The following is an 18022-nucleotide window of genomic DNA, read 5'->3' on the forward strand; positions in this document are numbered from 1 at the left end:
ATACTGTGTGTCAACTACCCTTCAATAAAAAATAATTATCTAAAAATATGTGTAAAAAATCACAGATTTAATACTAGTTCATGATTCCAATCACAATGTGAATTTCTAATGATATTTTGATATTTAGTCAAGTAAAGGAGGATTCAACAGAAATACAAACAAATTAAAAGATTTAATTGTTTTTGGAGAGGGAACAAGGTAATACACAAAAGAGAAGGAAAAAATCTTAAAAGTTTAACATCACTGTTATTTTACTTGCCTGGAGTCCTCTCTCTTGTGCGTGATTCTAATGAGAGCATTTTTCACCTCTTTGTTCCTAAGACTATAAATGAGTGGATTCAGCATCGGGATCACAATTGTGTAAAACACAGAAGCTACTTGATCCTTTCCCAAAGAGTAGGACTTACTTGGTTTTAAGTAAGTGAACATTGTAGTCCCATAAAAGATGGTGACTCCCAGGAGATGGGAGGCACAAGTAGAGAAGGCTTTCTGCTTCCCTGAAGTGGAAGTAATTTTCAGGATGGTAGACGGAATGGACACATAGGACACAGATATTGTTATAAGAGACAACATGAGAGTGGAACCAGCAAAAATAAATATCATCATTTCAACCCCATATGTGTCGGTGCAAGACAGGGCTAAAACTGGCGATGTGTCACAGAAAAAGTGAAGGATTACATTGGAGTTGCAGAAATGCAAGCTGCTCATGCAAAGCACATTGACTGTGGAATCCAGAATTCCAACAAAGTAGCACCCCAAGATGAGGGAGCAGCAGAGCCTTGTGGACATGATGACCCGGTAGTGAAAGGGGTTGCAGATGGCTACGTAGCGATCATAGGCCATTGAGGAGAGAAGAATACATTCGGTGGCACCCAAGAAGACAAAAAAGTACATCTGGGTGAGGCAGCTCATGTAGGAAATATACTTGGTAGAAGTCAGTAAGTTCTTCAAAGTTTTAGGTGTGATGACGGTTGAGTAAATGAGGTCGAGAAAGGACAGGTGACTGAGGAAAAAGTACATGGGGGTGTGAAGCTGGACGTCCAGCTGGATCACCAGCACCATGCCTGCGTTCCCCAGCACTGTGATCAGTTATATCAGCAGGAACAGCAGAAATAGGACCAGCTGAACCTCTGGGGAATCTGTCAGCCCCAGAAGGATGAAGTCTGTCACCTGCGTGGTATTCCTTCTGCCCATAGTGATAACTGCTTTGAACTGCTGAGAAGTCAGCATTGATACTTAGGAGCAGTGACCTTAGAAAAGCTTGTGCCTGTATGAACAAAGATCATATTTACTTTAGTGTAGTGTTTCTAGAACATGATAATAATGACAGGTTTAGAAAACATGACTGAAAAGAACCTTAGTTATATGGTCAAATATAGAAATGGCTATAAAGTGACATTTAGATATGACATAATAACAGGTAACATATGGCATAATTTGAATGAGTCTGACCCTGGTCATTAAAGCTTCATTTTAGTGATGCATTTAGTCCACCTGAGAACATCACTCCATAAGTGCCCACCATTAGCCACAGTTTGGATGAGAAAAAGCACCCAGTTTAAGTAACTAATCCAGAGTCACAACTGTTAAATTTTGGACATGATTCTACCAAGATAGATTGACTCCAGAGAGCATTATCATAATACTGTATTCCTCTTGATATGTAATTTCAGCAAATGTGAGAAAACCTGCTACAGATAGAATAAACAATGATAGAAAAACAATTTACGGCATTATTTACCAACATTTTGTTTCCAGTGTACATGACACTTAATATATATGACAAAGAATTTTCAAGCTAGGTGACTTAATAGGATGTATTAAAACTATGGACCACGTTAATATTAATTCCAAAGATATGATGTTTTCCTAACTTGACCATTTAAAATCATTCTCCAAATACGATATTTCTAAAATACATACCTTATGGTCCCTGATTCCATCAACTCTCTATTTCTAGTTCCACAAATCCGGCATTACTCTGGGTAAGGTCTCAAAGAATAGATATGCATACTCTTCTCATAGCATCTCCATTTACTTTGATCTTAACTAAAGCCCTCTAGTCTTGAGTCTAATACCTACGATGAGCCAGAGTTGGTAGGCAAAAATCCTTATTCCAATATTATCAGTCTATAAATTTGTCAACCTTGCATATTGTTCACAAATTAAATTTGAAAACCGTTTGATTGGAAAATGTCTTTACTGTAATATCAGTTTGTTTGTTTTTGAGAAAAGTTGTGTTTGGATTTGATTCCATTCATTTTCTTTTATTCTGCGGTGAAAGGTAGTTTGGAACTTTTCTTCAGGTCCTTGTCAAATGGAACATTGATCTAAAGAACCTGGGGAGCGACTGTGAACATAAGCAGAGCAAAGCAGCCTTGCCTCTCATGCTTTTAATTCCCAGGCCCCTCATGTAGTGATGATAAACACAACATTTGGTCATCCCTGGGTACCAGTTTCCAAGGAAGATTGCTTGGTCTTTTATGCGTGGCATGTTTCCAGGGACACAGGTTCAAGGACTAATTGCAGCTCTGTGAGGTTTCCAGGAACTTGTTGCCTTTCCCTTAGAGGCCACACAGTGGAGGGAGGGCCTGTTGGCTTGGTCCTCCTTTGTGAGGCCCTAATATTTTGACTGGAGAGGTGGAGAAGCTATTTCTGGGAAAATATCTCCTTACTTTGCAATTGAAACCATTGGGAATGAAATGATACATTTTTCATAAGGGAACATTTTATATGAAAAGAGTGATACTGTCATAGGAGCAAATATGTTCATTAGAATAAAATAATATAACAAAACGGAAACAAATCAAAACTTGCAGTATTTTGATGAATTTCTCCCTATCATTATCTTGTGTTGATACAATGCTTTTCCTGGACTTACAGATTTGCATAATTACTGTTAAACTGTGTATTCAGTATCCAATCCTCATTTCATTCCCCTTTCCATTCTTTTTTTAATTTTTTCTACTTTTTATTTATTTATTTATTTATTTATTTATTATAATTAATCTACAATTACATGAAGAATATTATGTTTCTTAGCTTCTCCCCTATACCAGGTCCCACCCCACAATCCCCTTTACAGTCACAGTCCATCAGCATAGAAAAATGTTCTAGAATCACTACTTGTCTTCTCTGTGTTGTACAGCCCTCCCCTTTCTCTCCCCCCATTATGCATGCTAATCATAATACCCCTTTCTTCTTCCCACCCCTTATCTCTCCCTTCCCACCCATCCTCACCAGCTCTTTGCCCTTGGGTGCCTGTTAGTCCATTCTTGGGTTCTGTGATTCTGCTGCTGTTTTGTTCCTTAACTTTTTCTTTTGTTCTTATACTCCACAGATGAGTGAAATCATTTGGTATTTCTCTTTCCCGCTTGGCTTATTTCACTGAGCATAATACCCTCTAGCTCCATCCATGTTGTTGCAAATGGTAGGATTTGTTTTCTTCTTATGGCTGAATAAGATTCCATTGTGTATATGTACCACATCTTCTTTATCCATTCATCTACTGATGTACACTTAGGTTGCTTCCAATTCTTGGCTATTGTAAATAGTGCTGCGATAAACATAGGGGTGCATCTGTCTTTTTGAAACTTCAGTGCTGCATTCTTACGGTAAACTCCTAGGAGTGAAATTCCTGGGTCAAATGGTAAGACTATTTTGAGCATTGTGAGGAACCTCAATACTGCTTTCCACAATGGTTGAACTAATTTATATTCCCAAAAGCAGTGTAGGAGGGTTCCTGTTTCTCCATAACCTTGCCAACATTTGTTGCTGTTTGTCTTTTGGATGGTAGCCATCCTTACTGGTGTGAGGTGATACCTCATTATGGTTTTAATTTGCATTTTTCTGATAATTAGTGATGTGCAGCATCTTTTCATGTGTCTGTTGGCCATCTGTATTTGTTTTTTGCAAAAATGTTCAGTTCCTCTGCCCATTTTTTAATTGGATTATTTGTTCTTTTTTTGTTGAAATGGGTGAGCTCTTTATATATTCTGGATGTCAAGCCTTTATCGGATGTGTCATTTACAAATATATTCTCAAATACTGTAGGGTACCTTTTTGTTTTATTGATGATGTCTTTTGCTGTACAGAAGCTTTTCAGCTTAATGTAGTCCCACTTGTTCATTTTCGCTGTTGTGTTCCTTGCCCAGGGAGATATGTTCAAGAAGAGATCACTTTTGTTTATGTCAAAGAGGTTTTTGCATATGTTTTTTCCTAAGATTTTTATGGTTTCATAGCTTACATTCAGGTCTTTGATCCATTTTGAATTTACCTTTGTGTATGGGGTTAGACAATGGTCCAGTTTCATTCTCCTACATGTAGCTGTCCAGTATTTCCAGCACCATCTGTTGAAGAGACTGTCATTTCCCCATTGTATGTCCATGGCTCCTTTATCATATGTTAATTTACCATATATGTTTGGGTTAATGTCTGGAGTCTCTAATCTGTTCCATTGGTCTGTCTCTCTGTTCTTGTGCCAGTACCAAATTGTCTTGATTACTATGGCTTTGTAGTTGAGCTTGAAGTTGGGGATTAAGATGCCCCCTACTTTATTCTTCTTTGTCAGGATTGCTTTGGCTATTCAAGGTTTTTGGTGTTTCCATATGAATTTTTGAATTAATGTTCCAGTTTGTTGAAGAATGTTGTTGATAATTTGATAGGGATTGCATCAATTCTGTATATTGCTTTGGTCAGGATGGCCATTTTGACGGTATTAATTCTTCCTAGCCTCCAGCATGGGATGAGTTTCCATCTGTAAGTGTCCCTGTTAATTTCTCTTAAGAGTGACATGTAGTTTTCAGGGTATAGCTCTTTCACTTCTTTGGTTAGGTTTATTCCTAGGTATTTTATTCTCTTTGTTGCAGTTGTGAATAGAATTGTTTTCCTGATTTCTCTTTCTATTGGTTCACTGTTAGTATATAGAAAAGCCACAGATTTCTGTGTGTTAATTTTGTATCCTGCAACTTTGCTGTATTCCGATATCAGTTCTAGTAATTTTGGAGTGGAGTCTTTAGGGTTTTTTATGTACAATATCATGTCATCTGCAAATAGTGACAGTTTGACTGCTTCTTTACCAATCTGGGTTCCTTGTATTTCTTTGTTTTGTCTGATTGCCGTTACTAGGTCCTCCAGTTTTATGTTAAGTAACAGTGGGGAGACTGGTCATCCCTGTCTTGTTCCCGATCTCAGAGGAAAAGCTTTCAGCTTCTCGCTGTTCAGGATAATATTGGCTGTGGGTTTATCATATATGGCCTTTATTATGATGAGGTACTTGCCCTCTATACCCATTTTGCTGAGAGTTTTTATCATGAATGGATGTGGAATTTTGTCAAATCCTTTTTCAGCATCTATGGAGATGATCATGTGGTTTTTGTTTTTGTTTTTGTTGATGTGGTGAATGATGTTGATGGATTTTCGAATATTGTACCATCCTTGCATACCTTGGATGAATCCCACTCGTTCATGGCGTATGATCCTTTTGATATATTTTTGAATTCGGTTTGCTAATATTTTATTGAGTGTTTTTGCATCTACGTTCATCAGGGATATTGGTCTGTAATTTTCTTTTTTGGTGGAGTCTTTGCCTGGTTTTGGTATTAGGGTGATGTTGGCTTCATAGATTGCATTTGGGAGTATTCCCTCCTCTTCTATTTTTTGGAAATCTTTAAGGAGAATGGATATTATGTCTTCTCTGTGTGTCTGATAAAATTCTGAGGTAAATCTGTCCGGCCCGGGTGTTTTGTTCTTTAGTAGTTTTTTGATTAAAGTTTCATTTTCTTTGCTCATAATTGGTATGTTTAACTTTTGTGTTTCTTCCTTGGTCAGTCTTGGAAGGTTGTATTTTTCTAGGAAGTTGTCCATTTCTTCTAGGTTTTCCAGCTTGTTGGCATATAAGTTTTCATAGTAGTCTTAGTATTTCTTTGTATTTCTTTGGAGTTCGTCGTGATTTTTCTGTTCTCATTTCTGATTCTGTTGATTTCTGTTCATTCTCTTTTTCTCTTAATAAATTTGTCTAGAGTCTTATCTATTTTGTTTATTTTCTCAAAGTACCAGCTCTTGGTTTCATTGATTTTTGCTATTGTTTTATTCTTCTCAATTTCATTTATTTATTTTCTGATCTTTATTATTTCCCTCCTTTTGCCGACTTTAGGCCTCATTGATTCTTCTTTTTCCAGTTTCTAAAACTGTGATGTTAGACTATTCATTTGGGTTTGATCTTCCTTCTTCAAATGTGCCTGGATCACTATATACTTTCTTCTTAAGACTGCTTTCGCTGTGTCCCACAGAAGTTGGGGCTCTGTTTTTTTTTTTTGTCATTAGTTTCTATATATTCCTTGATCTCTATTTTAATTTTTCGTTGATCCATTGATTATTTAGAAGCATGTTGTTAAAGCGTCCGTGTGTTTGTAAGCCTTTTTGCTTTCTTTGTAGAATTTATTTCTAGTTTTATACCTCTGTGATCTGAAATGTCAGTTGGGAGAATTTCAATATTTTGGAATTTACTGAGGCTCTTTTTGTGGGCTAGTATGTGGTCTATTCTGGAGAATGTTCCATATGCACTTGAGAAGAATGTATATCCTGTTGCTTTTGGATGTAGAGTTCTATAGATGTCTATTAGGTCCATCTGTTCTACTGTGTTGTTCAGTGCCTCCGTGTCCTTACTTGTTTTCTGCCCGGTGGATCTATCCTTTGCGGTGAATGGCGTGTTAAATTCTCCAAATGAATGCATTGCACTCTATTTCCCCCTTTAGTTCTGTTAGTATTTGTTTCACATATGCTGGTGCTCCTGTGTTGGGTGCATATATATTTAGAGTGGTTATATCCTCTTGTTGGACTGAGCCCTTTATCATTATGTAGTGTCCTTCTTTATCACTTGTTACTTTCTTTTTTTTGATGTCCATTTTGTGTGATATTAGTACTGCAACCCCTGCTTTCTTCTCTCTGTTGTTTGCCTGAAATATTTTTTTCCATCACTTGACTTTAAGTCTGTGCATGTCTTTGGGTTTGACGTAAATTTCTTGTAAGCAGCATATAGATGGGTCTTGATTTTTATCCATTCTATTACTCTGTGTCTTTTGATTGGTGCATTAATTCCATTTACATTTAGGTTGACTATTGAAAGATATGTACTTATTGCCATTGCAGGCCTTAAATTTGTGTTTACCAAAGGTTCAAGGTTATCCTCTTTAGTATGTTACTGCCTAGCTTAGCTCGCTTATTGATCTGTTATATACACTGTCTGGAGATTCTTTTCTTCTCTCCCTTCTTATTCCACATCCTCCATTCTTCATATATTGGGGGTTTTGTTCTGTGCTTTTTTTAGGAGTGCTCCCATCTAGAGCAGTCCCTGTAAGTTGCCCTGTAGAGGTGGTTTTTGGGAGGCAAATTCCCTCAACTTTTGCTTGTCTGGGAATTGTTTAATCCCTCCATCATATTTAAATGATAATCGTGCTGAATACAGTATCCTTGGTTCAAGGCCCTTCTGTTTCATTGTACTAAATATATCATGCCATTCTGTTCTGGCCTCTAAGGTTTCTGTTGAGAAGTCTGATGATAGCCTGATGGGTTTTCCTTTATAGGTGACCTTTTTCTCTCCAGCTGCCTATAAAACTCTTTCCTTGTCCTTGATCTTTGCCATTTTAATTATTAAGAGTCTTGGTGTTTTCCTCTTTGGGTCCTTTCTGTTGGGTGTTCTGTGTATTTCCGTGGTCTGTCCGATTATTTCCTCCCCCTGTTCGAGTAAGTTTTCAGCAATTATTTCTTCAAAGACACTTTCTATCCCTTTTTCTCTCTCTTCTTCTTCTGGTACCCCTATAATGCGGATATTGTCCCTTTTGGATTTGTCACACAGTTCTCCTAAAATTTTTTCATTCCTGGAGATCCTTTTATGTCCCTCTCTGTCAGCTTCTATGCGTTCCTATTCTCTGGTTTCTATTCCATCAGTGGCCTCTTGCATCTTATGCATTCTGCTTATATATCCATCCAGAGTTTGTTTCTCTTCTGTAATCTCCTTCCTGGCATCTGTGATCTCCCTCCGGACTTCATCCCATAGCTCTTGCATATTTCTCTGCATCTCCGTCAGCATGTTTATGATTTCTATTTTGATTTCTTTTTCAGGAAGACTGGTTAGGTCTGTCTCCTTCTCTGGTGTTGTCTCTGTGATCTTGGTTTTCCTGTAATTTTGTCTTTTCATAGTGATAGGAATAGTTTGCAGAGCTGGGATGAGTGACGGCTGGGAGAACTTCCCTTCTTGTTGGTTTGTGGCCCTCCTCTCCTGGGAGAACAGCGACCTCTAGTGGCTTGTGCTGGGCAGCTGCGTGGAGACAGGCCTTCTGCTTCCTGCCTGGCTTCTATGGAGTTTATCTCCACTGTTTGCTGTGGGTGTGGCCTGGCTCGGGCTCTTGCTACAAAATGGTGAAGCAGCGTTGGAGGGGGAGCTGCCAGGAGGCTATTTATCTCTGTGAGGGGCCTCCATGCTCCCTGCTGCCCAGGGGTTTAGAGTGCCCAGAGATCCCCACATTCCCTGCCTCTGGACTAAGTGTCCCAGGATGCTTCCGTCTGGTTTTGGGGTCCCTGTCCCTTTAAGACTTCCAAAAGGCACACGCCAAAAAAAAAAAATTAAATAAATAGGATAGTAAAAGCGTCTTGGTTTTCTTTGTTCTCAGGTGCTGGCCTCAGAGACCTGTTCACTGGTCTTCGTGCCCTGTTTCCCTAGTATCCAGCACCCCACGCATGCACTGTGTCTGCGCTCTGCTGTGGATGGCTGGGGCTGGTTGTTTAGAAGTCCTGGGCTCCCTCTCCCTCCCCGCTCTGACTCCTCTCCTCCCACTGGGAGCTGTGGTGTGGGATGCATGGGTCCCGCCGGGCTGTGGCTTGTATCTTACCCGCTTCATGAGGTGCTGCATTCTGGCAGGTGTGGATGTGGTCGGGATGTTGTCCTGTGACCTCTGGTCCCTATTCTAGGAAAAGTTGTCTTTGTAATATTTTCATAAATATATGTGGTTTTGGGAGGAGATTTCCACTGCTCTACTCACGCCGCCATCTTGGCTCCACTGTCTGACAAACAACATTCTTCAATGAACTGGAACAAATAGTTCAAAAATTCATATGGAACCGCAAAAGACCCCGAATAGCCAAAGCAATCCTGAGAAGGAAGAATAAAGTTGGAGTGATCTCGCTCTCCAACTTCAAGCTCTACTACAAAGCCACAGTAATCAAGACAGTTGGTACTGGCACAAGAACAGAGTCAAAGACCAGTGAACAGAATAGAGACTCCAGATATTATCCCAAACATTTATGGTAAATTATTATATGATAAAGGAGCCATGGACATACAATGGGGAAATGACTGTCTCTTCAACAGATGGTGCTGGCAAAACTGGACAGCTCCATGTAAGAGAATGAAACTGGATCACTTTTTAACCCCATACACAAAAGTAATTTCGAAATGGATCAAAGAGTTGAACGTAAGTCATGAAACCATAAAACTTCTAGAAAAAAACATAGGCAAAAATCTCTTAGATATAAACATGAGTGACCACTTCTTGAACATACCTCCCCGGGCAACGGAAACCAAAGGAAAAATGAACAAGTGGGACTATATCAAGCTGAAAAGCTTCTGTACAGCAAAGGACACCATCAACAGAACAAAAAGGCATCCTACAGTATGGGAAAATATATTCATAAATGACAGATCCGATAAAGGGTTGACATCCAAAATATATAAAGAGCTCATGCCACTCAACAAACAAAAAGCAAATAATCCAATTAAAAAATGGGCAGAGGAGCTGAATAGAGAATTCTCTAAAGAAGAAATTCAGATGTCCAACAGACACATGAAAAGATGCCCCACATCGCTTGTCATCAGAGAAATGCAAATTAAAACTACAATGATTTATCACCTCACAGCAGTAAGGATGTCTACCATCCAAAAGATAAACAACAACAAATGTTGAGGACATTGTGGAGAATTCTCACTGCTTTTGGGAATGTAAATTAGTTCAACCATTGTGGAAAACAGTATGAAGTTTCCTCAAAACACTCAAAATAGACTTACCATTTGACCCAGGATTTCCACTTCTATGAATTTACCCTAAGGATGCAGAACTCCAGTTTGAAAAAGACAGATGCACCCCTATGTTTACCACAGCACTATTTACAATAGCCAAGAAATGGAAGCAACCTGAGTGTCCATCAGTAGATGAATGGATAAAGAAGATGTGGTACATATACACAATGGAATATTATTCAGCCATAAGAAGAAAACAAATCCTACCATTTGCAACAACATGGATGGAGCTAGAGGGTAATATGCTCAGTGAAATAAGCCAAGTGGAGAAAGACAAATACCAAATGATTTCACTCATCTGTGGAGTATAACAAAGGAAAACTGAAGGAACAAAACAGCAGCAGAATCACAGAACCCAAGAATGGAGTAACAGTTACCAAATGGAAAGGGACTGGGGAGGATGGGTGGGAAAGGAGGGATAAGGGCACAAAAGAATAAAGGGGCATTACGGTTTGCATGTATAGTGTGGGGGTGGGGCATGGGGAGGGCTTTGTAACCCAGAGAAGACATGTAGTGATTTTGCAGCGTCTTACTTCACTGATGGACAGTGACTGTGAAGGGGTATGTGGGGGATAACTTGGTGAAGGGGGGAGCCTAGTAAACATAATGTCCTTCATGTATTTGTAGATTAATGATAACAAAATAAAAAAATTAAAAAACTATGTTTATGATATACCTAAAGCCCTTTGTATATTGCCTGGCACTTGGTAAGCACCCTACAAAATATGACATTACCGTATGTATCAATTGTTTGCAAATAAACATGGCTGTTCATATTTTTGCCATTCTCTATTCTCGTCTTAATTTGATTTCATCTCTGTATGAAAGAGCATTTTTGCTTTTTACCATAATCAAGAAGTATATATCCTAAATTACATCACACTACATCTTACATGAAATATTACACTCACTAGTATAATGGGGAAAATGCAGGCCAAAAGCAATTCATTGACATCTTTCATATTGTCCCTAGATTATATAACATATGTAATAACATTATCTAAGTGCTTTCTAAATTATACTATGAAGTATATTTATTAATTTTAATGTAATTATAACTTATTCAATTTTATTTGCATTAACTTACTAGACCTAAAATTTGATTGACCTAAAATTAAAATGACACAATATGTATATTGGAAGATATGAGCCAAAAAGCCTTATTATTAGACAATAAATATTGATCAGATACAAACCTTAAAATTTCAGACAATACAAATGGTAGTAGCTATGTATGTAGAGTCTACACAATGTAGAAACCAAAGGGAAAATAAGTCATAATATTTTTAAATGGCATTGACATATGATCAAGGAAATTTTAAAACATAGGAACTGGAAAAATATAATTCATTTTACAAAGATACGAGTGTTGACAGTTCTGACAGTTTACTTTATTTTAAACATTCAAAAAGTATTTAAAGAATAGTCAAATATAGTTTCACAATGAAAACCATATAAAATTTTAAAAGTGAAATTTTATTCCATCAGGGATTGAAGAAATCTATCTGGTGACAAAAGATGAAACAAACAAACAAAATCCACAGACTTAGAAAATGGAAAACATGTTTTCAACAAATTTAAAAAGCAAAGAAAATTAAAACTACAATTCCAGATTGTGTAGAGGAAAATTTTAAGAGAATTTTAGCACTATATCTGACTAAAGTTTACAGGATGCACAAAATCTGAATTCACTGTTAAGTTTTAGTTTTACAAGTTCTCTCTGTTAAAATTTTTAAAACAAATGAATCAAGCACATTTTTCAAGTATTTATTTTGTAATGGCCATAACAAACCCTTAGAAATCAGGACAAATGCATTGATTTTTTAAACATACACAGAAATTCAATAAAAACAGTTTACTGAAGCCTGTTGACACAGCAGAAAAATAAGGTTGTAAAATCTTCAGCCTGTAACTACCAAAGAGGTGTTTCTGCTTAAGAGACGTCTAAGTTGATGAGTTTGCAGCATTTAAGGTCCAAAGCATGGCAAGATGGATCCTGATATTTCCACTGTACCAAGAACACATTCATCTCAGGTTTCAACAACAAAATTATCAAAGGTTAAGGTTGTAAATGTTATGTAAAAAAGCTGTAAAAAGTACATAGAAAATGAAAGAAATATTCCTCGTATTTGTAAGACATGCACATACGTTCATCATTGTAGATCTAGAAGAACATACACTAAACCACTAGTAACTGTGAAGGCATGTCTAATTCTTGATTGTTTCAGTATTTAACAAATCTCTCCAGAGCAAACACATACCATTCTAAATCCAAAATTATAAAGGGCTACATTTTCCTTAGCTATTGTGCATTTGTCTTCAAATTAATCTTGGTCATGTCCCAATGTCAAAAGGAATTTACAAAAAGCAAGTGAATATTCCTTAAGAAAAATTCCTGTGCATTAAAATTTTGCAGAAATGTGTCTGCTAATGATTGTGGTCAGTATTTATCAGTATCACCTTAAATACTTAACTTTCACAATCTGATGTTATCTTTAAAATAACACTGTGGACCTGGAATTACTATTTATTTTGTCCAGTGGATAAAATGTAGGCTTAAATTTCAGGAGTTATTAGAGGTTATACAGCTAACAGGGTAGCAGATCAGGAATCTAAATCCTGGAATGTTTGGATCCACAGAAGTGCTTTTCATAACTGTGCTATTTCTTCTCTATACAATAAATGAAACAATTTCTGAACCTGTTATTATTGTTCCAAAAATGAAGCGCTTTTCCTTAATAAAATCTTTGAAGTTAGAGTATGTGTGAGATGTTGTATGATATTGTTTAAAAGATGCCGATTGTATTTACTTACTTTGAGCATCAGTTGCCTTTAAAAACACATATACTTAGACAATATTTTTAGCACACAATTAATGGATTCCAATTGCAATGTAAGTTTGTAAAGATGTATTCCTAGAAATGTCCAAGATCATATTTGATAAAGCAGAAGATAATTCTACAAAAAAAAAAACAAATTAAAGGATTCAATCAATTCTGGAAAGAGAACAAGTAAATACACCAAAGGGAAGAAAATAATATCTTAGAAGTTTAACGTCATTGTTACTTTAATTGCCTAGAGTCCTCTCTCTTCTGCATGATTCTAATGAGGGCATTTTTCACTTCTTTGTTCCTAAGACTATAAATGAGTGGGTTCAGCATGGGGATCATGATTGTGTAAAACAGAGAAGCTACTTGATCCTTTCCCAAAGAGTAGGACTTACTTGGTTTTAAGTAAGTGAACATTGTAGTGCCATAAAATATGGTGACTCCCAGGAGATGGGAGGCACAAGTAGAGAAGGCTTTCCGCTTCCCTGAAGTGGAAGTAATTTTCAGGATGGTAGACAGAATGGACACATAGGATGCAGATATTGTGATCAGAGACACCAGGAGAGTGGAACCAGCACCATTGAATATCATCATTTGGACGTCATACGTGTCAGTGCAAGACAGGACTAAAACTGGCGATACGTCACAGAAAAAGTGATGGATTACATTGGAGTCACAGAAATGCAAGCTGCTCATGAAAAGCACATTGACATTGGAATCCATAAACCCAATGAGGTAGGACCCCAAGATGAGGGAGCAGCAGAGCCTTGTGGACATAACGACGGGATAGTGGAGGGGGTTGCAGATGGCTATGTAGCGATCATAGGCCATTGAGGAGAGAAGAAAACATTCAGTGGCAAGCAAGAAGACAAAAAAGTACATCTGGGTGAAGCAGCTCATGTAGGAAATACACTGGGTGGAAGCCAGTAAGTTCTCTAAGGTTTTAGGTGTAATGACGGTTGAGTAAATGAGGTCGAGAAAGGACAGGTGACTGAGGAAAAAGTACATGGGGGTGTGAAGCTGGACGTCCAGGCGGATCACCAGCACCATGCCTGCGTTCCCCAGCACTGTGATCAGGTACATCAGCAGGAACAGCAGGAAGAGGACCAGCTGGACCTCCAGGGAATCCGTCAGCCCCAGAAGGATGAAGTAAGGCACCTGCGTGGTATTCCTTCTGCCCATAATGGTAACTGCTCTGAACTGCTGAGAAGTCAGTGTTGATAGTTCGTAGCAGGGACTTCAGAAAGGCTTGTGTCTGTATGAACAACATCACACATTTACTTTAGTGTCCTGTTTTAAGAAACGAAGATAATGAGAGGTGTAGAGAATAAAACTGAAAAAAATGTTAGTTTCACAGCCGGATATAGGAATGGGTATAAACTGTTATTTAGATATGACTAAATAATAACTAACTATGGCATAATTAGAATTAGACCAACACTGCTGTAAATGTTTCTATTTAGTAATGTATTTAGTCCACATGAGAACATTATGCCATATGTAACCACCATTAGTCTCATTGTTTAGATGAGAAAAAGGTTCCCGTTTAAGCAACTAATCCAGAGTCAGAGCTATTAAATTTTGGCCATGGTTCTACCAAGATAGACCGACTCCAGAAAGCATGTTCATAATACTGTATTCTTGTTTACATTTAATTTCAGCAAATGTGAGAAAATATGCCATAAATATAATGAACAATGATAGAAAAAGAATTTTATGGCATTATTCAACATCACTTTGTTTCCACTATACATGACAAAGAAATTTCAAGCTAGGTGACTTTACTAGAGTGTGTTAAAATTATGGACCACATATTAATATTAATTTCAAAGAATAAGATGTTTTCCTAACTTAACCAAATTTATTACAAATACTATATTTCTAATATATACACATTACTTGTAGACCCTATTTCCATCAACTCTCTCTTTCTCATTTACAAATCTTGGAGTTACTACAGATAAGTTCTAAATGATACGGATATGCATAGTATTTTTATAATGTCCCCGTTTTATTTCATCTTAACTGAAGGCCTCTAGTCTTGAGAATAATACTTACTGTGAGCCAGAGTTAGTTGGAAAAAAAATCCTTATTCCAATAATGTCATTCCAGAAATTTGTCAACCTCACATGTTACTCACGAATTAAACTTGAAAACCGTTTGAGTCAAAAATTTCTGTAGTTTAACATTTGTTTTCCTTGAGAAAATGCTGCTTAAATGTTAGTGCATTCATTTTCCCTTTTATTAGTGTTGAATAATGCATCATTCACTTTTTACCCTTTATTCTGAGGCAAAGGACATAATAAATCAACTTAGAACTTTTATTCAGGTCCTGGTCAAATGGAAAATTTCATCCAAAAGAACCTCAGGGAGCTCCTGTGATCATAAGGAGAGCAGAGTGCCCTTGCCTCTCATGCTGGTAATTCCAGGGTCCCTCATGTTTTGGGGATACATGCAACATTCAGTCTGCTGTGGGGACTAATTCCCAAGAAGGATTTTTTGGTCTGTTTTACGTGGCATGTTTCCAAGGACACAGGTTCAAGGACTAATTGCAGCTCTGTGAGGTTTCCAGGTACTGGTTGTCTTTCCCTTAGAGGCCACACAGTGGAGGGAGGGCCTGGTGGCTTGGTCCTCCTTTGTGAGGCCCTAATATTTTGACTGGGAAAGTGAAGAAGCTATTTCTGGAGAAATATCTCCTTACTCTATGACAGAAAGGTTTGGGAATGGAATGATACACTTTTTATAATGACATGTTTTTATATCTAAATGGGTGATGCTATTATAGGAGTAAATATGTTCATTAGAAGAAAACTAGAATATAAAAAAATTCGGAAAACATAAGAAAAACAATTGAAAATTAAAACATTTTGATGAATTTCTCCCAATTGTTTTCTTTTGTGCATAGAATGCTTATATGTGTGTCTGTAGATTTACATAATCATCATTATTCTGCATAGTTTGTATCCAATCCTCATTTCATGACTACATGGCCTTTCTGCTCTCTTTTTATATTTAATAAAATAAAATAATATAAAACAAACGCACTAAAAGAGTCAGTCCCATTGCACACGCATGGGTCTGTGAGTGGATGAGGTGCTGCCAGAGCAAAGCAGGGGCCTGCACCACATTTTCCTTGTGATGCCTCCAAAGATCTATTTATCACCTGATGAACAGTTCTGGGGGAAGCTAGTGATGAGTCTCCTGTCAATGTCTATAATGAAATATGGCTATTATCAAAGGCTAATGTCACAATGTAAATGGTATTTTATTAAATTTTATTCATAACCTTTCTTATGAACTAATTTCTTTTTAAAATATATTTGATTGCCTCTTTTAATCTTTGCCCCTTTAAGATTGTGGGAATAGGGAACAAAATTTTGAGTGGGTCCCTAGGAGTAACAGTGAGAGTTTCCACTACTATTTCTACCCATTGGTACTTGCACTCATGAATCCTGGCTCTGGGAGAAACAGCACCATATGCTGGGTGTTGCTTCAGAGCCTATATACCCTTTATTCATGATCTTTACTGGAAAATGTCCAAGAAGAGGAGGAAACTGACAAACTAAAACAGTTTTACTATAACTTCTTGAAAAGGAGACAATGTATATCTTCCCCAAATTGATTCATTTTAGTACTTCGTGTGAAAATAGTGGCACATTAAAAAATTTCAAGTTAAATTTTTTATTTCCTGCTGACTAGGACTATTTTATGATTATGTTTTTAATGTTCAAGCTAAAAGATTTATTTTTATCTTTTAATTACTAATTTTAAAGAACGTCTCAAATATTGATATGAAGTCTAGCTGTATTATAGTATTTTAGATTATAAATTTTCAGCAAGTAGAAACAGAAAAAAACAAAAATTACTGATAAAACATACTAAAATTTGTAAGTTCTATAAAAAATAAAGGAAATGTAAAACATCTTAGTGCATGGGGGCTGTGCAGGAGGGGCATGAAAAGCAATCAGAAATTTTATGCTCAAGGTAGTGGCAGTGAAAAATAGGCATCTGAGTAAAGATTTTAGGGAGGAAGAGCTAGTTATGCAAGCACATGGTAGGAAAGTTTCAGCCAGGGGAGCACCAGTGCAAAGACCCTGCAGTTTGAGGCATAACAAGGACTACGCGCTAAAAGTGTCATTCTTTGGTCGGGGAGGGGTAACAAAGGAAACAAAAAAGAAGAATCTGTAAGTCTCAGGGATAAGGGCTAAGGAGACAGCACAGTGGAGGGGCTACATGAGGACAGTTAGAGTTCTGCTCCTCAAAAATCTTCTACAGAGGAGTCCTTCAGTGATAGGGTGACACTAAAAGAGGTGAAGGGGAGGGCTGTACTGGGAGGAAGTGAAATTCAGGCAACTGGTATAGTAAAGGCACAGTTCTATAAAATTAGTTCCTTTATCCTAATGTTTCACATCACTTTATTTTGGTAAAAGCTGTGCAAAAAAATATAACACACTTGAGTTTTTATTTTGGCTCACTCTGATAATCTTTGTCCTTTTAGAGGAATTTATTATACTTACGTATATCATTTCATTATATTTTTTTCTAATACATTTATAATTCATAACACCAGTATTTCTATAGCTTCTTCTAGGAAATGCATTTTTCTTTGTTGTTTGTTGTTTTTAAGCTTTTTTTGGTAGTTTATCCATATCTCCACCCCCATACTTTGAAAGGCATATGGACAAAATCCTACTATAGTCTGCAGTACTCTGGAATGCATTTCTAAATGGACCTCTAACCATTGTGAATGAGCAGAAGTGTGAGTCTGACTCTTTCGGATAACAAAAAGCCAATTTCATTCCATTTATTTTGTATTCACTAATTTGCTTCTTCAGGAATTCCTGCAATGCTTCTTAAAATAGAACAAGTTAAGAAACGTAATCATGTTTTTTTGATAGAGAAGGTTTCATAAAGGTGGCAAAACAGACACAAACTAGAGCAGTAGAAATGGTTAAAGGAAGGTTACAAGAGCACCACAGTTTTTAACACCTGAAAAGAAAAACACTTACCATCTCTATTTTGAAATCTGATACATCAAACATATTTAAAACTGAATGCCTTTCTTCAGCAGAATAAAACAAGATGATGTCTGTCAAATTTCATACACTATGACTGCTTCAAT

At 37.1% G+C, this 18022-nt stretch overlaps 1 protein-coding gene and 1 pseudogene across 1 annotated transcript; both read right to left on the minus strand.

The window, feature by feature from the left end:
• Positions 1-246: 246 nt before the first annotated feature.
• LOC118908035 (olfactory receptor 8H1-like) lies at positions 247-1194 on the minus strand (annotated as a pseudogene).
• An 11940-nt stretch (positions 1195-13134) lies between these two features.
• On the minus strand, positions 13135-14082 carry LOC118908104 (olfactory receptor 8H1-like). The gene has a single exon (XM_036877160.2). It carries the CDS (start codon positions 14080-14082, stop codon positions 13135-13137), a length of 948 nt encoding a protein of 315 aa, XP_036733055.2.
• Positions 14083-18022: the final 3940 nt, after the last annotated feature.

The sequence above is a fragment of the Manis pentadactyla genome, chromosome 9 (assembly GCF_030020395.1).
Source record: "Manis pentadactyla isolate mManPen7 chromosome 9, mManPen7.hap1, whole genome shotgun sequence".
NCBI lineage: Eukaryota > Metazoa > Chordata > Mammalia > Pholidota > Manidae > Manis > Manis pentadactyla.

Excerpts from the sequence above, each read along its gene's own strand:
- LOC118908104 (XM_036877160.2), bottom strand. The coding sequence starts at position 14,082 with ATGGGCAGAAGGAATACCACGCAGGTGCCTTACTTCATCCTTCTGGGG.